At 40.1% G+C, this 23,643-nt stretch overlaps 1 protein-coding gene and 1 long non-coding RNA gene across 5 annotated transcripts in view; both read right to left on the bottom strand.

The window, feature by feature from the left end:
* LOC118381591 (72 kDa type IV collagenase-like) overlaps nt 1-10,989 on the bottom strand; it is a 35,709-nt gene extending 24,720 nt beyond the window's left edge. The window contains exons 1-9 of the mRNA XM_052484928.1: nt 10,663-10,989; nt 10,024-10,250; nt 9,079-9,227; nt 8,384-8,512; nt 7,972-8,145; nt 5,772-5,945; nt 1,103-1,276; nt 667-822; nt 307-433 (exon numbers count right to left, since the gene is read on the bottom strand). Coding sequence (XP_052340888.1) covers nt 307-433; nt 667-822; nt 1,103-1,276; nt 5,772-5,945; nt 7,972-8,145; nt 8,384-8,512; nt 9,079-9,227; nt 10,024-10,250; nt 10,663-10,818 — 1,466 coding nt within the window. The 5' untranslated portion in view covers nt 10,819-10,989. The remainder of the gene's footprint in view (nt 1-306; nt 434-666; nt 823-1,102; nt 1,277-5,771; nt 5,946-7,971; nt 8,146-8,383; nt 8,513-9,078; nt 9,228-10,023; nt 10,251-10,662) is intronic.
* A 9,159-nt stretch (nt 10,990-20,148) lies between these two features.
* On the bottom strand, nt 20,149-22,241 carry LOC127913219 (uncharacterized). 4 transcript variants are annotated; one of them, XR_008085323.1, is made up of 3 exons: nt 22,071-22,241; nt 21,854-22,015; nt 20,149-20,283 (listed from the first exon to the last, which is right to left on the bottom strand). It is a non-coding gene; the product is annotated as an uncharacterized LOC127913219 (long non-coding RNA). The 4 variants fall into 4 exon arrangements; XR_008085318.1 differs by lacking the exon at nt 21,854-22,015 and adding an exon at nt 20,401-20,562; XR_008085324.1 differs by lacking the exon at nt 21,854-22,015 and adding an exon at nt 20,347-20,562 and having other exon boundaries at nt 20,185-20,283.
* Between the last annotated feature and the right edge of the window lie 1,402 nt (nt 22,242-23,643).

Raw genomic sequence — 23,643 nt, 5'->3', positions numbered from 1 at the left:
TATTTAACTACCCATTGTTTGTGGTGAAATGATTTAGTTGTGGATTGTGAGGTCTTTTATTTATCCACAAGTCTAACTTGTGGACTGGTCTGCTCCAATGACTAACCACAGAGTCTAAAATAAGAGTCTTCAGGTTAAATGTTCCTTCTGCCTGTTTTCTTTCTGCCTGTTTAGACAGATCAGTGGTCAGATTGGTCTTCTCAAAAAGAATGTTGCCAAACAAAAGTGAATTACCTAAAAGTCAAATGTTGCTCTAACCATTGGCAATCAGAAGTAATACTGTAGAATCCCCAGTAAATCATTTACCTGTCCTTGAAGAAGAAGGTCTCTCCTCTGATCTGGGCCACAGCATCAAACACCACAGGTTCATTACAGATGTCCATAGGAGTGACTGGGCCCTGGGTGGGAGGCACAGGCTTGTCTGTACCAGCACCTGAGAGGAAAAGGAGAGGCAACATGGTGAGCATTGAGTAGATGAGATTGATATCCTTCAACAAGGAGAAATACATGTGTTACCTGCAGGACATTCACCAAAGTTCTCTGGTTATGAACAGCGGGTGAAGTCATGGTTACACGTTATTTTAAAAGGTACCTACATAATGACTTCATAACACATTCATAACCCATACATAACCCATAAGCAGTACATAAGAATTTCAAACTGACCATAGAGCTCCTGGATTCCCTTGATGTCGTCGTTGGACAGTCTAAAGTTCTTGGTGAAGGTGTACATGGGGGCCATCAGAGCACCAGGGTCCTGGGAGTGTTCCAAGCCCAGGGCGTGGCCAAACTCATGGGCCGCAACCAGGAACAGACTGTAGCCTGGACAACACCAATAGGAGTGAGAGATACAGCAACACATATTCAAAGCATAACAAGTCAAGTTATATTCAGGTGAATGAAAATAGTTTCCATGTTGGGAAATTCCTGTTGGCCACTTTCCCTTCATTCTGCATAGACAATGACTGAATACAATAACGAATAAAACTGAATAATAATACAAATGATTCAAATAAATAAACATGAATTGTCATTGTCCACTAAACTGCTAAAACCACCTACAAACAAGCATAATGTCAAAGGTCATTGATGACATATTTACCTTGATCAGGACAGAAGCCCCACTTGCGGTCGTCGTCGTAGCTCTTGGTGGAGGCGCACCACATCTTACCGTCGCTACGTCCAGAGGCGGTGCAACTGTCATAAGTGTCTCCAAGGAACGTGAAGGGGAACACACAGGGGGAACCCTCAGAGTTTCCTCCAACGGTGGACATGGCTGCGTGGGTGAACAAAAACACATATTTCAGGACCAAATGGACTTTTCTTTGTGTGCCGATGAGGTCGTGCTAAAAGTTATCAACTTGATTTGGGTTGAATTGCTAAATGGATTTGCTTGAGAAACTATCATGACTGTAATGACATTGACATCAGATGTATTTTGTATCTACGGTATATCCAAAACAAAACCAAATACCACTCTCCAAAAAGTGGCTTTTCTTTTCCTGCATGATAATATTATATCTGGGTTGGTACAGCACAATACTGGGCCTGTGCAATTTTTTTTAAGCAGCCTGTTTCTTATTCAGTGCTTCTTACACACAAGACTACACTGCACGCCAGCATTCTCAACCAATTAGAACCAGATGAAAACCTCAGCCTTCAACCCCCACTCTCTCCCTTTCTGCCCCTCTTTCTCTCCCGATATCCCACTCTCCCGACTCTACCTCAAACCCCTGAGCCAGCCCCACTGACACAATGGAAATGGGCAGAAAGCCAAATAATGCTTTTGGGAATGAGCAGAAAGCCAAATAATGCTTTTGGGAATGAGCAGAAAGCCAAATAATGCTTTTGGGAATGAGCAGAAAGCCAAATAATGCTTTTGGGAATGAGCAGAAAGCCAAATAATGCTTTTGGGTTATGAGCAGAAAGCCAAATAATGCTTTTGGGTTATGAGCAGAAAGCCAAATAATGCTTTTGGGTTATGAGCAGAAAGCCAAATAATGCTTTTGGGTTATGAGCAGAAAGCCAAATAATGCTTTTGGGTTATGAGCAGAAAGCCAAATAATGCTTTTGGGTTATGAGCAGAAAGCCAAATAATGCTTTTGGGTTATGAGCAGAAAGCCAAATAATGCTTTTGGGTTATGAGCAGAAAGCCAAATAATGCTTTTGGGTTATGAGCAGAAAGCCAAATAATGCTTTTGGGTTATGAGCAGAAAGCCAAATAATGCTTTTGGGTTATGAGCAGAAAGCCAAATAATGCTTTTGGGAATGAGCAGAAAGCCAAATAATGCTTTTGGGAATGAGCAGAAAGCCAAATAATGCTTTTGGGAATGAGCAGAAAGCCAAATAATGCTTTTGGGAATGAGCAGAAAGCCAAATAATGCTTTTGGGAATGAGCAGAAAGCCAAATAATGCTTTTGGGAATGAGCAGAAAGTCAAATAATGCTTTTGGGAATGAGCAGAAAGTCAAATAATGCTTTTGGGAATGAGCAGAAAGTCAAATAATGCTTTTGGGAATGAGCAGAAAGCCAAATAATGCTTTTGGGAATGAGCAGAAAGCCAAATAATGCTTTTGGGAATGAGCAGAAAGCCAAATAATGCTTTTGGGAATGAGCAGAAAGCCAAATAATGCTTTTGGGAATGAGCAGAAAGCCAAATAATGCTTTTGGGAATGAGCAGAAAGCCAAATAATGCTTTTGGGAATGAGCAGAAAGCCAAATAATGCTTTTGGGAATGAGCAGAAAGCCAAATAATGCTTTTGGGAATGAGCAGAAAGCCAAATAATGCTTTTGGGAATGAGCAGAAAGCCAAATAATGCTTTTGGGAATGAGCAGAAAGCCAAATAATGCTTTTGGGAATGAGCAGAAAGCCAAATAATGCTTTTGGGAATGAGCAGAAAGCCAAATAATGCTTTTGGGAATGAGCAGAAAGCCAAATAATGCTTTTGGGAATGAGCAGGAAGCCAAATAATGCTTTTGGGAATGAGCAGAAAGCCAAATAATGCTTTTGGGAATGAGCAGAAAGTCAAATAATGCTTTTGGGAATGAGCAGAAAGTCAAATAATGCTTTTGGGAATGAGCAGAAAGCCAAATAATGCTTTTGGGAATGAGCAGAAAGCCAAATAATGCTTTTGGGAATGAGCAGAAAGCCAAATAATGCTTTTGGGAATGAGCAGAAAGCCAAATAATGCTTTTGGGAATGAGCAGAAAGCCAAATAATGCTTTTGGGAATGAGCAGAAAGCCAAATAATGCTTTTGGGAATGAGCAGAAAGCCAAATAATGCTTTTGGGAATGAGCAGAAAGCCAAATAATGCTTTTGGGAATGAGCAGAAAGCCAAATAATGCTTTTGGGAATGAGCAGAAAGCCAAATAATGCTTTTGGGAATGAGCAGAAAGCCAAATAATGCTTTTGGGAATGAGCAGAAAGCCAAATAATGCTTTTGGGAATGAGCAGGAAGCCAAATAATGCTTTTGGGAATGAGCAGAAAGCCAAATAATGCTTTTGGGAATGAGCAGAAAGTCAAATAATGCTTTTGGGAATGAGCAGAAAGTCAAATAATGCTTTTGGGAATGAGCAGAAAGCCAAATAATGCTTTTGGGAATGAGCAGAAAGCCAAATAATGCTTTTGGGAATGAGCAGAAAGCCAAATAATGCTTTTGGGAATGAGCAGAAAGCCAAATAATGCTTTTGGGAATGAGCAGAAAGCCAAATAATGCTTTTGGGAATGAGCAGAAAGCCAAATAATGCTTTTGGGAATGAGCAGAAAGCCAAATAATGCTTTTGGGAATGAGCAGAAAGCCAAATAATGCTTTTGGGAATGAGCAGAAAGCCAAATAATGCTTTTGGGAATGAGCAGAAAGCCAAATAATGCTTTTGGGAATGAGCAGAAAGCCAAATAATGCTTTTGGGAATGAGCAGAAAGCCAAATAATGCTTTTGGGAATGAGCAGAAAGCCAAATAATGCTTTTGGGAATGAGCAGAAAGCCAAATAATGCTTTTGGGAATGAGCAGAAAGCCAAATAATGCTTTTGGGAATGAGCAGAAAGCCAAATAATGCTTTTGGGAATGAGCAGAAAGCCAAATAATGCTTTTGGGAATGAGCAGAAAGCCAAATAATGCTTTTGGGAATGAGCAGGAAGCCAAATAATGCTTTTGGGAATGAGCAGAAAGCCAAATAATGCTTTTGGGAATGAGCAGAAAGTCAAATAATGCTTTTGGGAATGAGCAGAAAGTCAAATAATGCTTTTGGGAATGAGCAGAAAGCCAAATAATGCTTTTGGGAATGAGCAGAAAGCCAAATAATGCTTTTGGGAATGAGCAGAAAGCCAAATAATGCTTTTGGGAATGAGCAGAAAGCCAAATAATGCTTTTGGGAATGAGCAGAAAGCCAAATAATGCTTTTGGGTATGAGCAGAAAGCCAAATAATGCTTTTGGGAATGAGCAGAAAGCCAAATAATGCTTTTTTGGAATGAGCAGAAAGCCAAATAATGCTTTTGGGAATGAGCAGAAAGCCAAATAATGCTTTTGGGAAAGATAGTAGCTACTAAACAATTGGATACCACAAAATTGGGGAGAAAAAGGGCTAAAAAAAAATGTATATATATTTTTTAAAAATCATTATTTATAACCTTGTCAACATCTTGACTATATTTCCTATTCATTTTGCAACTCATTTCATGTATGTTTTCATGGAAAACAAGGACATTTCTAAGTGACCCCAAACTTTTTAACATTAGTGTATGTAAATAAGGTATTTCAGATTTGTATTTTTAATAAATTTGCACTAAATTCTAAAAACCTCTTTTCGCTTTGTCATTATGGGATAAACATATATTTTGTTTTTGAATAAGGCTGTAACGTAACAAAATGTGTGCACTGTATAATGACAGCTACATATATCTAATTATAGACAAGTTGACGAACAAATAGCCCACCAAAATGTCAAATTATAAGCAGACACATTTAAATCAGGCAAAAAACATATCCTGTACCCCGTCAATTTTTTTTTTGCCATCTTTGACTGTAGCCTATAAAACATTTTCTACATTCACGGTGCCACGACTTCTGCCGAAGTCGATGCCTCTCCTTGTTCGGCCGGTGTTCGGCGGTCGACGTCACCGGTCTTCTAGCCATCGCCGATCCATTTTTCATTTTTCATTTGTTTTGTCTCGTTTTTCCACACACCTGGTTCTCATTTCCCTCATTATGTGTTGTGTATCTAACCCTCTGTTTCCCCATGTCTTTGTGTGGTATTGTTTATTCTGTTTCATGTTATTTACACGGTAGTCTGTTGCTCTGGGTTATGTTAACCCGTATTGCTATTTCGTGTTCACTTTGCCGTGTGCTTTTGGTTTGCCTAAATAAAAGGCTCCGTTGGCTACCCAATATCTGTTCTCCTGCACCTGACTCCCTTACAGCCATTTACGCATACCTGACACACAGGTTGGGGTTGGGTGAGGGCCTCAGATTTTCACTATCACATATAGTTGGGCGGTTGCGGATGGGTTAATAGCAATAGTGGGCGGGTGAAGAAACAGCTGACCCGCGCACCACTAACACACGCTAGCACACAAACAACCTGGCTCAAGTATAATCGAAAGCACACACATATTTCAATATAATCCTCAGATTATGGTTTCCATGCAACAGTCAGGTCTGTTGGATGCATCAGTGCCGTTAGCTGTTTGGGTTAACACAGCTGATAAGGCTTGTATGCTATATGGACGGAGAGACACCTTCGGACTTGGGCAGTATGAACTGGGAACCCACCTGTTTCAGGGCAGAACCCATAGGACTTGTCATTGTCATAGTTCTCAGTCGTAGCACACCAGCGGTAGCCGTCGTCACGCCCCTGAGTGGTGCAACCATCATAGTTCTCCCCTTGGAACGTGAAAGGGAACTTACAGGGAGCTCCGTCCGCGTTTCCACCCAGGGTGAACAGCACTGTAACACAGGAAGTTGAAGGAATTATCTATACAGAGTTTACAGTAGGTTTCCATCATTTAATCAAATGTCATGGCAGTTACGTTGAGCCTGAGTTTGAGTGATTTCACAGACTCAATCTTAAGCTAACTGAACCGCAAAATCATTGTTTGTCAGGGTGTTACACATCCACTCTGTCCAGACTAAAATGTTTATTGCTACAGTATATCAGCAGTGTATAAAACTATCAACAAGAGAAATGTTTCACAAGACTTCACTGAGTAGGCCATTTTTTCAAGATCAAAGGATAACCAGTTAGGATGTTTCATAAGACTGTTGGTCTCATATGAGTCGACTGTAAGCCTATATGTATCAATATGTCTTTGCGCTCATTTATGGTGAGTCTATACCCTAATGTCAGTACCATGGACAGCAGCACAAACAGACAGACAAAAGGACTGATGAAAAGCTTCATGAATCTTGCCCAGCAACACAGAGAAGTGGGAGTATTTTATGACCCAGACAACAACACTAGTTTCCCAGAATGTACTCCCACCCATTTGGTCCCAGTCCAACAGCAACACAGCTTCTTCTAACTAATCACAAACCTCTCATCTGGAGTAACTCCTGGCCAAGTCCTCGTCAGAAACTATAGCTAAAACACCACAATAGACATTCCTTGAGGGACTGCTGAATGCAACACTCTTAACTTTATACAGTCCATGTAGATATCAATATGCACACTATAACTGTTTTGCACAATACATTCACAGGAAGTCTTTAGAGGAAAAAGAAAAACACAGCCATGTTGGCTCCTACTCACACTCATGGGGACAGAAACCCAGGAAGTCTTTAGAGGAGAAAGAAAAAGAACAGCCATGTTGGCTCCTACTCACACTCATGGGGACAGAAACCCAGGAACTCTTTAGAGGAAAAAGAACAGCCATGTTGGCTCCTACTCACACTCATGGGGACAGAAACCCAGGAACTCTTTAGAGGAAAAAAAAGAACAGCCATGTTGGCTCCTACTCACACTCATGGGGACAGAAACCCAGGAACTCTTTAGAGGAAAAAGAACAGCCATGTTGGCTCCTACTCACACTCATGGGGACAGAAACCCATGAACTCTTTAGAGGAAAAAGAAAAAGAACAGCCATGTTGGCTCCTACTCACACTCATGGGGACAGAAACCCATGAACTCTTTAGAGGAAAAAGAAAAAGAACAGCCATGTTGGCTCCTACTCACACTCATGGGGACAGAAACCCAGGAAGTCTTTAGAGGAAAAAGAAAAACACAGCCATGTTGGCTCCTACTCACACTCATGGGGACAGAAACCCAGGAAGTCTTTAGAGGAAAAAGAAAAACACAGCCATGTTGGCTCCTACTCACACTCATGGGGACAGAAACCCAGGAATTATTTAGAGGAAAAAGAAAAAGAACAGCCATGTTGGCTCCTACTCACACTCATGGGGACAGAAACCCAGGAACTCTTTAGAGGAAAAAGAACAGCCATGTTGGCTCCTACTCACACTCATGGGGACAGAAACCCAGGAAGTCTTTAGAGGAAAAAGAAAAACACAGCCATGTTGGCTCCTACTCACACTCATGGGGACAGAAACCCGGGGACAGAAACCCAGGAAGTCTTTAGAGGAAAAAGAACAGCCATGTTGGCTCCTACTCACACTCATGGGGACAGAAACCCAGGAAGTCTTTAGAGGAAAAAGAACAGCCATGTTGGCTCCTACTCACACTCATGGGGACAGAAACCCAGGAAGTCTTTAGAGGAAAAAGAAAAACACAGCCATGTTGGCTCCTACTCACACTCATGGGGACAGAAACCCAGGAAGTCTTTAGAGGAAAAAGAAAAACACAGCCATGTTGGCTCCTACTCACACTCATGGGGACAGAAACCCGGGGACAGAAACCCAGGAAGTCTTTAGAGGAAAAAGAACAGCCATGTTGGCTCCTACTCACACTCATGGGGACAGAAACCCAGGAAGTCTTTAGAGGAAAAAGAAAAACACAGCCATGTTGGCTCCTACTCACACTCATGGGGACAGAAACCGTATTTGCCGTCGTCGTCAAAGTTGTATGTGGTGGAGCACCAGAGGAATCCATCATCACGGCCCTGATTGGTACAGCTGTTGTACTCCTTCCCCATAAACATGAAGGGGAACTTACAGAACTCCCCCTCTGCATTACCAAACTTCACCTTCACAACTGTGGAGAGGAGGGGGATGGGGGTGAGGGGAGAGGGGATGATCCAAAGAGCTCAAACAGAGCTGTTTCAGATACTGTGTGGTCCAGCTATCTCCATTTCATTGGTGAAATGTTAACCGCAAATTGCTTTAAAAATGTGTGACCATGAATAAATAGGTGATTAGTAAAAACAAGTAGGTTTATATATTAGATCAGGATGAACTCGTATTTACAACTCAGACAGTACAGTCTCCAGTACCTTGTCCTTCTCCCAGGGTCCACTGCTCGTCGTCATCAAAGTGGGAGTCTCCTCCGGTGCCTGGTCCAGGAGCGAAGGCATGAGCCAGCAGACCATCTTTACCATCGAAGGGGTAGCCATCACCATGCTCTGTGGATTCACATAACAAGGGTCAAAACAAAAGGACTCAAGGCACAGATCAGTATACAATTACAGCCTTACTGGATGGATTGAACTCAGAATAGAAGTGTTTCTGAAGTAGCTAGTGTTAGACTTCAACAGAGTAGATAACGTATGAGATGGTGCCATGAAGACATGTAATGAAAACATGTCATTCTGGGCTTGTTTTGACCACAGACAGTGACCTCTATATGTTCTTACGTGATGTCTGGCCTCGACCCAAGAGAATATTGACTTTATGTGAGACACAGGGAACCCAGAGAAAGAGCAACTAGTAACTCACACATAGGCAGGCCTACGGTACTACACTATACGATTAGCAGCACTGAGCACCCATCATCTAATCTAGTTCCCAGCCAATTCCGCCCTTTTGCGCAATAGCCGGATGATGAGTAGCCTGGTTAAACTAGTCTGAACGAAGGTAAGAGCAGAATTAAGTCTGGTTTAACTAGGCTACTCATCATCTGGCATTACTGACGTTTCATACAGTACATTCAGCAGAATATAAAAGTCAAAACTGTTCTGTAATACCGTACCGTTGCGGCCAAAGTTAATCATGATGTCAGCCTCTCCATCCATGAGGCGGGTGAACTTGAGTGGGGTGACGTCACTCCAGACTTTGAAGGCCCTTAAGAAGGCGTCATCAATAGTCTCCTCGTCCAGGTCAGGAGAGTGGCCTAGAATCCTGAGAGGTGGAACACAGAGAGGAGAAACTGAGGAGGAGACTCATTAAACAGCTCATCCCTGGATGAAGATGTGCTGCATGATACATCTTACATAATGGAATATTACTGTGTGATTGACTAGGTATGCTTGAGGAAATACATGTACTACAAGCAGAAGAGGGACCAACGTCAGCATTTAAAAACCCTCAAAATGCAGAAAAAGCATCTCTCTTCTATTTACAGGACAAAAGCAATACAACAGAGCTCCCCTTCTGGACATAAAGTCCATCAGTCTTCAGGCCTTGCCTATGACTCATGTGGTTAGAATGCTCCATGAGAGAGTCCAGCAACTAACCCCTGCTATGTGAGCCTGTCTGAGCAGGATAACGCTCTGTCTCTTGTTGTTTTGGTTAACTCCTCCCCATCTTTGTTTTTCTCCATGGTACATACAGTGAGTCTGAGTGGTCATGAGGACACAGAAAGGGCTGATGTAAACAACAGAACTTTGCTCTCTTCTTAACCTCAAATAAAACATATCAAGCAAGCACACATTGTACATGAATCTTGGAGTTAGCAGATTGTGGTTGGGTTGGTGGGCAGCACATAGTTGAGGTTTTCATCTCCCCAAAACAAACTGCAGGGGCTGGAGGAGTCATTTCCTTAGTCATTTCCTTTGTTCAGCAGTCAGCACATTGCACAACAACATAGGGAGTTATATGGAGTACAACCCTATTGCACATTTGGTTCAAAGCCTAATGCACAACTCCCTATACCAGAACACTATTTGGGCCAAACGAACATGTTTTGACCACTGACCTGTAGGTGATGGCGTTTTGCTGCCACTTGGGTTTCCTGTGGAAGAAGTTGTATTGGGCAACATCAGGAACTCCACAGCGGGGCTTCTTCATGATCTCCACTGTCTTGGGGTCGATCTCGCCCGTCTCTTGCAGAGAGAAGAACTTCTGCATCTTCTTCAGGGTGTCTTTCAGCACCATGAGATTACATCTGTCTTGTGGGCAGCCATAGAACTTGTTCAGATAGTGCTGCAGAAGAGAATACAAGACAAGCCTATGAGTTGATATAGGATATATTCTGATGCCTTCCTACTCTATATAGTGCATTCATCCATGTAGACATACTGTATCAATGAATGCATGAACATTTGTGTGCGTTACACAATGAAACATCCCCACTGGTGTCAATTCAATGTCTATTCCACGTTGGTTTAATGTAATTGAATTGAAATGACGTGGAAACAGTTGGATACCCAGTGGGTATCTGAAGCCAAAACATTATTAATTTCATGAATGATTTGTCATTTTAAAGTAACTCACAAATGGTAGAATGGCATTTAAGTTTGCTATTCCTAAATTTATTGAAAATAACCGATAAAGTATTTTGAAGCAAAAGTCACATTACATTCCCACTATGAAAAGTTGTTTAAGGAACACTTACCAGAGCCACTTCTTTGTCTGTTTTTGGACTATCGTCTCCTGGGAACTTGATAATGGGCGAGGGGGCTGCAGAGGTTTTCTGGAGAAAGGCGATGAACTGTACCAAAAACACTTTGAGGACAAGGTGTCGGGGGCTAAATGCCGTCTGGCACCCCATCTTTCTCCGGTGGAGAATCGCTGTGTATGTAATCAGGATGGAGAAAAACACAACGTTTCTGGGTTGGATGTCCTCTTGCCTCTTCTGTTGCTTTATCTTCTCCTCAACGGGACATTCTGCACTGCAACCCAGGTCTGCTAACTCAGTTGTGCTTACACATGCAATTTTGTATGCTGCTTTCCACGGGAAGTGTAGGCTACAGACTGCGCAGTCTCCCCAAATCGGGGAACGTTGGAGAAATGTAACCGGATACCTGTTCCAATTACGAGTTTACCGCGTAATTCCTAGCCTCTGTGGTCTGTTTTCTTTGCATTGTAGGCTAGGCCTTCAATGTTGTATTTGCGCATACATTGAAGCGGGTACAATGAAGGCACGAATCCAGCATAAATAGTAGATAGATTAACAATGAAACCAAACAGATAGGGAAAATCGACAGGGATTGCGCAAAATAGTACGCAACATCATCTGGATATGTATTCAACAAAAGTTCAACATTAGACTTCTGCTACCATTTCTGTCAGGCCGCTGTACATATAGTTTGACCGCATATGTTCAATAAATCCAACACGCTGCAAGGCAAAGGCAAACGCAGCTTTAAAGCAAAGTTGCTCTCTAACCAGGCCCTGAAGTTGAGAGTTCACCTGTTCTGTCCTGGCTACAAGGTGAGCAGCGCCCCTCTTAAGACCTTTCTGATTATGTTAGCAAAATGCCTACAAAAGGCGTTAGCAAAAATGTTTCCCTGACACCTGTTGCAGCAAGGAACAGTACATTTAGTACCTAGACCTAGGTGTGGCTTACTACTTCATTCATAGAAGAAAATATGCTATCTTGAAACTAAGAGTTATTCAGCTGTCCCCACAGCAGGACCCTTTGAGGAACCCTTTTTGGTTCGAGGTAGAACCCCTTTGAGTTCCATGTAAAACTCTTTCCAGAGAGAGTTCTACATGGAACCAAAAAGCGTCCTACCTGGAAAAAAAGTGTTCTATGGGTCAGCTGAAGAACCTGTTGGGAACCCTTTTTCTAAGAATGTACCTTAGCAAGCTTAGACTGTCTCCTAATACTATATCTTACCATAACCCAAAATACTATTTTAAACAAATGTTATGTTAACTAAAAAATGATGTATAGCTCCAAATCATGATAAGTATAGTAATGTTGCTCTCATGGACTAGGCTACATCAATCACCAGCTATATCAAGCACTAGTTCCATGTGAACATGTCATGGAATGCACTTTATTGTGGTATTTTTCATCTGAGAGTTTACAATTGGACCGTTTGCTGTTTGGACTCTGATGGTGAACAGTGGTGACAATGCCTACCAATGGATGCAAAGTAAATCATCCCTTAATCTCAACACACAGCCTCTGTGCTGATCTTGTGGGACTGTCTTTTTATTCCAAAATGTGCCTCTTGGAAAATGTATTATGGAAAACAAATGATAATCTTGGAAAATAAGTAGTCTATGGCAAAACGAAGGCAATTTCATAATTCAACCACGATGGTGACATTACATCATCTCTAGTGGTGTCATGGAGATTAGAGCTGATATATCGATATCGTGTGACAATCCCATCGATAACCGATATTCAAAAAATTTTAGTCTCATGCTTATCATTCTCATGATATGTCATTATTGTCACTGTGTAAGAAATCAACATTTTAAACAAATTTCTTGGACAATTGCGCTTTGGAATGGCAATTTAAGAGAACTCAGTGTGGAACAACGGAACTTTTTAATTTCCTGCTGTAATTGGCAGATATATGGTTATTGGTAAATTTTGTCCTCCCAAAAATCACAATCTGACCCACAAACACAATTTCAGTTGAAATTCTAATGAAGATGGTACTAGGACCCATTGGCCCAATAATAGGCCTATGTTCATAGGCTGCTCAGTATGACAGGTTTGGTAGAGTATAGCAGCCTATACAACATAATGGCGGTTTGTTGAATGTGTCGAATGGCTCAACAACAGACATTGAGCAGCTTCTGCTTTGATATTTTCCTTTCATTAGGACTTAAATTGTATTTGTATTTATTGTATTTATTTAAATTGTAGTAGACCAAGGTAACCACCAAAGAAAGTCATAAAATGTAACTCATTCAACATTGCATACATGGAGGTCCTCTCAGTCTGGGCCAGATTATGCTCCATCTCTAAACTCTCAGTGTGATGCAATATGAGGTGAAAGGCTGACATCTGGTGGTCATGCGGTGTAAATACATTATGTACTGAAAGAAGTGCAGTCAGGAAAATCATGGTGAACTATTTAATTGGGCACCACACAAGGCAACATAGACTTTGGCTTGTTGTCATTATCTCACTTAGAAATGTGTTTTGTTTAAAGACATAGGTGTTTCTTGACTCATGTTTGCTACCTTTGTTTCCATACAGTATGCTACTGTACATTGTGCTGTATTGAACCAATGGCAATCTTGGCCCATATCATCAAGCTGAATGCAGTCCCTTTAACATCATATCCACGAGCTGTTGTTATACTCTAGAACAGATATATAGTAAGTAGCCTTCCACAAGCCAGAGCAGCTCATAGTAGCAGGAGCCTGTCCTGTTTGATGAGGCAGCTTGATGTGAAGGATTGTGGTGAGGCAGCTTCATCATTAAAGGGTTGTGGATTTGTATCATTTCCCTCTAGTGGCTGAACAAAGCTATGCATCTCTTTCTCATCAGTAGCTCACATAGAGCAACGCTAGGCCAGCCACATCACATAGGCTCAGGATCTCTAAGAGATATCCTAACTCCATTTGACATCTCTTTGTTTCTCCTATCACCGTGGATTACCCCTGACAGTATGACTGTGGACTGACTCCTTAATAGAGGAAGCCAAAGGACTTTACCCAGAGATCTGACAGACAGACAGGCGGATATACTGGAGCTAGCAAATAGGATTTCTGTGGCTTATCTCATAAACCAATTTCCTGTGCTTTTAGCCAAGAGTACAGTTAATTTTTCATAGCATAGGCCTGTTTGTGGCTGAAGCAGAGTAAATGTAACATCCATTTGCCTACAATATCCTGGGCCTGTCATTGCAGAGCAGGGCTTCATTTCATGCACTGATACATGCAGCCATCTGCGCAGACTGACACGCAGGGAGTGGGACACACACGCACGCACTGACGCAGGTGCACACACACACACAGACACACACAGACTCATGCACATAAACACACACACACACACACACAGAGACTCATGCACACACACACACACACACACACAGATTTCTCACAGCTCTGACAAATAGAGAGGGATGCCCATTAAATGTACATGCACCCTGCCTTTTCCAAATAGAAAATGCTGAGGCGTGTAAACTTGGGTAACAGCTAAGTGAATGCCTTTGTGCATATGAATGCACATTTGCAGGGGATACGGGCATAAAGAGATTGAGATGATAAACTTTGATTTGCATGTAAATTGTTTCTTTTATTCTCTGTTTACTGCCACAGCTCCTTTAGATTGAAGGCAGCGACTCTGAATTTCTCGCTCCTCCATGTGTGTGCGTGCGTGTGTGTGTTGTCGTGCGTGTGTGTGTGTGTGCGTGTGTGTTGTTGTTGTTGTTTTGATTGCAAATGTCTGCATGTGTTGATCTCCTCCTTTGTATTTTATGTCGTCCTGATGGTTGACTTTTAAAGGGAAACTAACCTGATTGTAATAGAATATGCCGTATAGTACTTCTATAACTTCATACACAGCACAGGGCCTAAATATAATCATAAAAATCCCACATATATTTGATTTAATGACTAACAGATTTTTTTTATTTTTTATATAGGGAAGATGTTCAGTTTTTGTGTGCAATATGCTTACTCAAATCAAATTGTATTTGTCACATGTACCAAATACAACACCTTACCATGAAATGCTTACTTACAAGCCATTAACCAACAATGCAGTTCAAGAAATAGAGTTCAGAAAATATTTACTAAAAAACCTAAAGTACAAAATAAAATGAAAAGTAAGTAAATCAAATATCAATAACAAGGCTTTAAACAGGGTTACAGCTTCGTCAAGGTAAATTGTACAAGTAGGTAGGGGTAAAGTGACCATGCATAGATAAAACAGCGAGTAGTAGCAGTGTCAAAATGGGGAGTGTCAATGTAAATAGTCCGGGTGGCCATGTGATTTATTGTTCAGCAATTTCATGGCTTGGGTGTGAACCTTCTAAGAAGCCTTTTGGACCTAGACTTGGTGTTTCGGTAGAGCTTGCCATGCGGTCGCAGAGAGAACAGTCTATTGCTTAGGTGACTGGGGACTTCAACAATTTTTTGGGCCTTCCTCTGACACAGCCTAGTATATACAGTGGGGCAAAAAAGTATTTAGTCAGCCACCAATTGTGCAAGTTCTCCCACTTAAAAAGATAAGCAAGGCCTGTAATTTTCATCATAGGTACACTTCAACTATGACAGACAAAATTTGTTTTTTTTCTCTCCAGAAAATCAAATTGTAGGATTTTTAATAAATTTATTTGCAAATTATGGTGGAAAATAAGTATTTGGTCAATAACAAAAGTTTAGCTCAATACTTTGTTATATACCCTTTGTTGGCAATGACAGAGGTCAAATGTTTTCTGTAAGTCTTCACGAGGTTTTCACACACTGTTGCTGGTATTTTGGCCCATTCCTCCATGCAGATCTCCTCTAGAGCAGTGATGTTTTGGGGCTGTTGCTGGACAACACGGACTTTCAACTCCCTCCAAAGATTTTCTATGGGGTTGAGATCTGGAGACTGGCTAGGCCATTCCAGGACCTTGAAATGCTTCTTACGAAGCCACTCCTTCATTGCCCGGGCGGTGTGTTTGGGATCATTGTCATGCTGAAAGACCCAGCCACGTTTCATCTTCAATGCCCTTGCTGATGGAAGGAGGTTTTCACTCAAAATCTCACGATACATGGCCCCATTCATTCTTTCCTTTACACGGATCAGTCATCCTGGTCCCTTTGCAGAAAAACAGCCCCAAAGCATGATGTTTCCACCCCCATGCTTCACAGTAGGTATGGTAGGTTTGGATGCAACTCAGCATTCTTTTTCCTCCAAACACGACAAGTTGAGTTTTTACCAAAAAGTTATATTTTGGGCGCTTTGCAGCTCCTTCAGGATTATCTTTGGTCTCTTTGTTGCCTCTCAGATTAATGTCCTCCTTGCCTGGTCTGTGAGTTTTGGTGGGCGGGCCTCTCTTGGCAGTTTTGTTGTGGTACCATATTCTTTACATTTTATAATAATAGATTTAATGGTGCTCTGTGGGATGTTCAAAGTTTCTGATATTTTTTATAACCCAACCCTGATCTGTACTTCTCCACAACTTTGTCCCTGACCTGTTTGGAGAGCTCCTTGGTCTTCATGGTGCCATTTGCTTCGTGGTGTTGCAGACTCTGGGGCCTTTCAGAACAGGTGTATATATACTGAGATCATGTGACACTTAGATTGCACACATATGGACTTTATTTGACTAATTGTGTGACTTCTGAAGGTAAGTGGTTGCACCAGATCTTATTTAGGGGCTTCATAGCAAAGGGATGAACACATATCCACGCACCACTTTTCCCTTTTTTTATTTTTTAGACGTTTTTGGAACAAGTACGTTTCTTCATTTCACTTCACAAATTTGGACTATTTTGTGTATGTCCATTACATGAAATCCAAATAAAAAATATATTTAAATGACAGGTTGTAATGCAACAAAATAGGAAAAATACCAAGGGGGTGAATACTCTTGCAAGGCACTGTATATAAATCACTGGATGTGACAAGGGATGGGAATGGGACAGACTGGACATGAAGAATTTCTTCTAATGTATCAAGCCTCTCCAGTGGTCCTTGGTCTGCTCCAGTACTACTGATTGACCCCAGTCCAACAGAAGACACACACACACACACACCAACACACCTTCCTTTGGTCCTCTGGCTGTTCTTAGAAGCCTGATGAATCACCAAACCTCTTCATGATTCTCTAAATGTCCAACCTGGTAAAAGTCACAGTTCCTCTACATACACTTCCACCCTCTCCTCTCACTCAAAGTTGTAGAGAGGTTCTGGTAGTAGTAGAACTTAGGAGGATGGAGTGGCACACACAGCTTTGAGTGAAACAGACTGGAACTGGAAAAGCCATGTCCCTCCTTGCATGCCTTAGTATTCAAGTCGATGTGGTGGAATGGAATCGTAGTTGTTATGTTGAGAGCAATTAAGACTGACGCAGAGAGGTTGATAATCAGTCTGGTAGGATTGGTTGTTTGAAATGATTAAGCAATGGTTGCTGAGTAAACAAAACCCAACATCTTATCCCTGACCAATTAATTTATTTTAATTTGGCTAAGCACTGTGTTAGCGAATAGTATGACACATATTATATCACTCAGTTTGAAACATTTTGATGATGAATTATAGAACATACATCCATTATCTTGGACATTTATAATTTATAAGCACGCTAAGACACTTCAGCACTGCTGGGTCATTATTGTTGCATATTGTGTCACTGCTCCTCTCCACACCTGGGTTCAAATACTATTTTATAAACATTTACAATCCTTAATATGTACTTGGTAGACTTGCCTGTCGTAATTAACCAATAGAATAGTCTCAAAAGTGTAAACCCTTCCCATCTGGCACTTTTATATATTACACTTTTATTAATATTTCACTTGTTTGAAATATTTCAAATAGTATTTGAACCCAAGTCTGCTCCTCTTGGATGCTTGCAAACTACCAAAGTTAGTTGAAATGCAATGAATCACAGCTTTACTCGCTCAGTTTTGACTGACTGATGTGTTGTATGTGAAATCTGAGAGCCTGGCCCAGAGAGCAACATGAACAGAATGGTTTTATTTAATGCTTTTTCCCTCCATTCTGTTTCTCTTTTAGTGTTGCCGTGTAAATACTGATGCAATAACGCATTCCATTATAGCGCTGAGAGGAAGAGACTTGCGTCTCGTCTCCTGTGGCTCCTCTCCATCTCAATAATAGGTCAACAGCTGTATTTGAAAAATGTATAACATTTTGGGCAGTTGCAAAGGTTAGCAGCGGTGGCGGCGCTCCGAGATGCAATTGGAGCTCAGATCAGCAGTGAATCTTTATGGTGATGAGGGAGGAAGAGGTGGCTTTGATGAGTGCAGCATGTAAATGATTTGAATTGTGTTTATAGGACATGAGGCCGACCCCGGCCCTGCGTCACTACAAGGCGGAGATCCTCATGCTCCTGCTGCTCCACTCTGTGGTGGGGCCTCGCAAATACACATCATAGAAATGACCAAGAGAGAGCAAGGCATCAGAACCCAGTCTTTGGCCTTTATTCTCTCTCTCATATTTATTTGTTTTCTTCCTTAACCTCCATGACTGTCAGACAACAGGGATTTAGATTAGGCATCAGAGTTTTTAATGTGAAGTAGTACATGTATCATTTTGTCATCTCAATAGAAGACAGCTAAACCATCAGTTTGTAAAAGAATCATGACCACTAGGCAATGATGGCACCGTTGGGCCTGTATGTACAGTATATGTTTTAGAGAAATTCAAATATTGATGCCTTTTTCACATCTCAGACAAATTACTCTCGAAAGAGAGGTACATACCCGGACATGGAAATGAAATATGAATGTTTACCTTGAATTGCTTTTAGTAATTGTAAAATATTCAAAGTGGTATTTCTGGAATGAAAGCCTCACTCCCCTGCTTGCTATGCACAAGCTGGCAGGTTGACAGTAGGGGATTACTTTGTCAGTGGTTGTTCTGATTCGGCCGTCACAGAAGAAAATGAATAGCCTTGATAAGTCATGTTCAGGTTTGGATGTACCTGCACCGATCGTGAGGAATGTGAATGAAATATGATGTAAGTGAGTGAAAGCATTCAGTCTGACAGCTCTGCTGCAGATGAGCTCCTAGTGCTGTTTGTAAATGTCAGGTGGAGACAGGGACAATTGTGTTTCTAGTGATTACTGTTTGTTAAGGAAATTATCATGATGAGTATAAATGACATGTAGTCAATCAATGGTCTTAATTTCTTTACCCGTGGCTTGTGTATGATTTAAAGAGCATATCTTGTTTTGTTTTAAAGAGCTATAATGTATTTTTCCAGAGTCCTATTTCTCATCCCAAGCTAGTAATTTAGCTTCCTTCCTTCTGAAAGATTTACATTTTTCACAAGTGCATTGTGAAAAAATAACACGTGATATTCCTTATTTTAGTAAATGTGCTCCAGTTGTTAGGTTTGACCTATAGTAAATCTCATCTTATTTTAGTAAATGTGCTCCAGTTGTTAGGTTTGACCTATAGTAAATCTCATCTTATTTTAGTAAATGTGCTCCAGTTGTTAGGTTTGACCTATAGTAAATCTCATCTTATTTTAGTAAATGTGCTCCAGTTGTTAGGTTTGACCTATAGTAAATCTCATCTTATTTTAGTAAATGTGCTCCAGTTGTTAGGTTTGACCTATAGTAAATCTCATCTTATTTTAGTAAATGTGCTCCAGTTGTTAGGTTTGACCTATAGTAAATCTCATCTTATTTTAGTAAATGTGCTCCAGTTGTTAGGTTTGACCTATAGTAAATCTCATCTTATTTTAGTAAATGTGCTCCAGTTGTTAGGTTTGACCTATAGTAAATCTCATCTTATTTTAGTAAATGTGCTCCAGTTGTTAGGTTTGACCTATAGTAAATCTCATCTTATTTTAGTAAATGTGCTCCAGTTGTTAGGTTTGACCTATAGTAAATCTCATCTTATTTTAGTAAATGTGCTCCAGTTGTTAGGTTTGACCTATAGTAAATCTCATCTTATTTTAGTAAATGTGCTCCAGTTGTTAGGTTTGACCTATAGTAAATCTCATCTTATTTTAGTAAATGTGCTCCAGTTGTTAGGTTTGACCTATAGTAAATCTCATCTTATTTTAGTAAATGTGCTCCAGTTGTTAGGTTTGACCTATAGTAAATCTCATCTTATTTTAGTAAATGTGCTCCAGTTGTTAGGTTTGACCTATAGTAAATCTCATCTTATTTTAGTAAATGTGCTCCAGTTGTTAGGTTTGACCTATAGTAAATCTCATCTTATTTTAGTAAATGTGCTCCAGTTGTTAGGTTTGACCTATAGTAAATCTCATCTTATTTTAGTAAATGTGCTCCAGTTGTTAGGTTTGACCTATAGTAAATCTCATCTTATTTTAGTAAATGTGCTCCAGTTGTTAGGTTTGACCTATAGTAAATCTCATCTTATTTTAGTAAATGTGCTCCAGTTGTTAGGTTTGACCTATAGTAAATCTCATCTTATTTTAGTAAATGTGCTCCAGTTGTTAGGTTTGACCTATAGTAAATCTCATCTTATTTTAGTAAATGTGCTCCAGTTGTTAGGTTTGACCTATAGTAAATCTCATCTTATTTTAGTAAATGTGCTCCAGTTGTTAGGTTTGACCTATAGTAAATCTCATCTTATTTTAGTAAATGTGCTCCAGTTGTTAGGTTTGACCTATAGTAAATCTCATCTTATTTTAGTTTAGTAAATGTAAATGCTCCAGTTGTTAGGTTTGACCTATAGTAAATCTCATCTTATTTTAGTAAATGTGCTCCAGTTGTTAGGTTTGACCTATAGTAAATCTCATCTTATTTTAGTAAATGTGCTCCAGTTGTTAGGTTTGACCTATAGTAAATCTCATCTTATTTTAGTAAATGTGCTCCAGTTGTTAGGTTTGACCTATAGTAAATCTCATCTTATTTTAGTAAATGTGCTCCAGTTGTTAGGTTTGACCTATAGTAAATCTCATCTTATTTTAGTAAATGTGCTCCAGTTGTTAGGTTTGACCTATAGTAAATCTCATCTTATTTTAGTAAATGTGCTCCAGTTGTTAGGTTTGACCTATAGTAAATCTCATCTTATTTTAGTAAATGTGCTCCAGTTGTTAGGTTTGACCTATAGTAAATCTCATCTTATTTTAGTAAATGTGCTCCAGTTGTTAGGTTTGACCTATAGTAAATCTCATCTTATTTTAGTAAATGTGCTCCAGTTGTTAGGTTTGACCTATAGTAAATCTCATCTTATTTTAGTAAATGTGCTCCAGTTGTTAGGTTTGACCTATAGTAAATCTCATCTTATTTTAGTAAATGTGCTCCAGTTGTTAGGTTTGACCTATAGTAAATCTCATCTTATTTTAGTAAATGTGCTCCAGTTGTTAGGTTTGACCTATAGTAAATCTCATCTTATTTTAGTAAATGTGCTCCAGTTGTTAGGTTTGACCTATAGTAAATCTCATCTTATTTTAGTAAATGTGCTCCAGTTGTTAGGTTTGACCTATAGTAAATCTCATCTTATTTTAGTAAATGTGCTCCAGTTGTTAGGTTTGACCTATAGTAAATCTCATCTTATTTTAGTAAATGTGCTCCAGTTGTTAGGTTTGACCTATAGTAAATCTCATCTTATTTTAGTAAATGTGCTCAGTTGTTAGGTTTGACTTAGTAAATTTCTTATTTTAGTAAATGTGCTCCAGTTGTTAGGTTTGACCTATAGTAAATCTCATCTTATTTTAGTAAATGTGCTCCAGTTGTTAGGATTGACCTATAGTAAATCTCATCTTATTTTAGTAAATGTGCTCCAGTTGTTAGGATTGACCTATAGTAAATCTCATCTTATTTTAGTAAATGTGCTCCAGTTGTTAGGTTTGACCTATAGTAAATCTCATCTTATTTTAGTAAATGCGCTCCAGTTGTTAGGTTTGACCTATAGTAAATCTCATCTTATTTTAGTAAATGTGCTCCAGTTGTTAGGTTTGACCTATAGTAAATCTCATCTTATTTTAGTAAATGCGCTCCAGTTGTTAGGTTTGACCTATAGTAAATCTCATCTTATTTTAGTAAATGTGCTCCAGTTGTTAGGATTGACCTATAGTAAATCTCATCTTATTTTAGTAAATGTGCTCCAGTTGTTAGGTTTGACCTATAGTAAATCTCATCTTTATTTTAGTAAATGTGCTCCAGTTGTTAGGTTTGACCTATAGTAAATCTCATCTTATTTTAGTAAATGTGCTCCAGTTGTTAGGTTTGACCTATAGTAAATCTCATCTTATTTTAGTAAATGTGCTCCAGTTGTTAGGTTTGACCTATAGTAAATCTCATCTTATTTTAGTAAATGTGCTCCAGTTGTTAGGTTTGACCTATAGTAAATCTCATCTTATTTTAGTAAATGTGCTCCAGTTGTTAGGTTTGACCTATAGTAAATCTCATCTTTATTTTAGTAAATGTGCTCCAGTTGTTAGGTTTGACCTATAGTAAATCTCATGCAAAAAGAAAATGATGGTAGAATAGTAACTACCTGACGACTGACTCTTAATGGAGGGTATGTATAGGCACTTTAGAAGGACATGTTCCCAGGCCCCATTACCTTGTCTCTGGGGAGAGAGAGAGCAGATGCCAAGGCCCAGGCTAGGAGAACACAAATCCCTCTTTGAACATGAGGTGGTGGAGTGTCTCTCTAATCCATTCTCCCTTCTCTCCTTCTTTCCAGGGGGCTCGTATCATCACCTTCCTGGCACTAATGTATTCCAACCCTAGTCTGTCGTCTTAATAATGTGTTGTTTTTTGTGTGTGTGTGTGTGTGACACTGTGTGTGTGATTGTGGTGTGTGTGTGACACTGTGTGTGTGATTGTGCTGTGATTGTGATGTGTGTGACACTGTGTGTGTGATTGTGGTGTGTGTGACACTGTGTGTGTCTGTGTGTGCTTAGTGGCTGAGATGACCTCATCATTGAGTATAGCCTGTCTGCCTCTCTCTAGTCTACTGTGAGGTCTCCAGCAGCTTGTCCCTCAGGCTCGGCTCTTAATTCAGAGAATGTGTAATACACCCAGGTAAGCAGGTTTAATCTGCGTTGAGCTTGCATACAGAGCAGACAGAATTTGATTTGATGTGTATCTACCCGCTTTACATCAAACAGCACATTTCAACAGCCTCAATATGAGTTTTGACATGTTTTATTTTAAACTTAAATCTCTCTCACAACCCGAACTGCTTCAAACAAATGTCCCTCAGTCACCTTATTGGTCCGGCTTCCTGGAAAAACGTAATAGCTTTAAAGCTCAATATGGCATTGTTATGGTTTTGTACCCTCTGTCACAAATTCCAGACAGAAGTGAATTTCCTATTCCCTGTCAATAACACCCAGAGTATCACCTCTGAAAATGAGGAAGCATGATTCAATAAACCTGTCACTTATTTATTTCACTTTGACCCCGTGTTACCCTTGTTAGTCCAGGGGAGTTGGATTACCGTTGCTTTTCCACCATGTATGTAACCTTTATAGCCTTCCCAAGAAACAGAAACACATCAGACTGGCTACATCAGTTCCTCTTTGGCCCACACTGTCCACAGACCCCAGTCATTGTGCAGCTGTTTTCAAGCCCCTCTCAGAATCACACGCTGGTAAAGAAGTCGCCTGTGCTGGACATTTTTAATGTTTGTGCTTTTCTATTAACTCATTTCTGTGTTCTATTCATGTGCTTTTCTAATAACCGTTTTCTATGTTCATGCAAGTGACTGACTGAACGAATCCTCACTATCAGTAGCTGCAATTTGGCAGTACGCCCAGACCTTTGTTTTGAGAACAAAAGATATCTCAGTTTCAAGGTCTCGGTTTAGAGAGAAGAATCCTTGTGAGGTATTGGTCTGCCACATGAATGAAACAAAACGGTAATGATGAATTAATTATGCTAAATCATGCAAATATAACTTGTCTGTGTATTGCCGTATATAGTATAAGACAACTGCTGGGACTGCCACAGCAGAGCTCCTGATTGACATGTGTACTATGGTGCATTGAGTTGGTTGGAACCTCTTCAGCAC

Source organism: Oncorhynchus keta, chromosome 2 (assembly GCF_023373465.1).
Source record: "Oncorhynchus keta strain PuntledgeMale-10-30-2019 chromosome 2, Oket_V2, whole genome shotgun sequence".
Lineage (NCBI taxonomy): Eukaryota > Metazoa > Chordata > Actinopteri > Salmoniformes > Salmonidae > Oncorhynchus > Oncorhynchus keta.
Note: the sequence above shows the minus strand (reverse complement) of the source record. Positions and strands in the feature narration are given on the sequence as shown.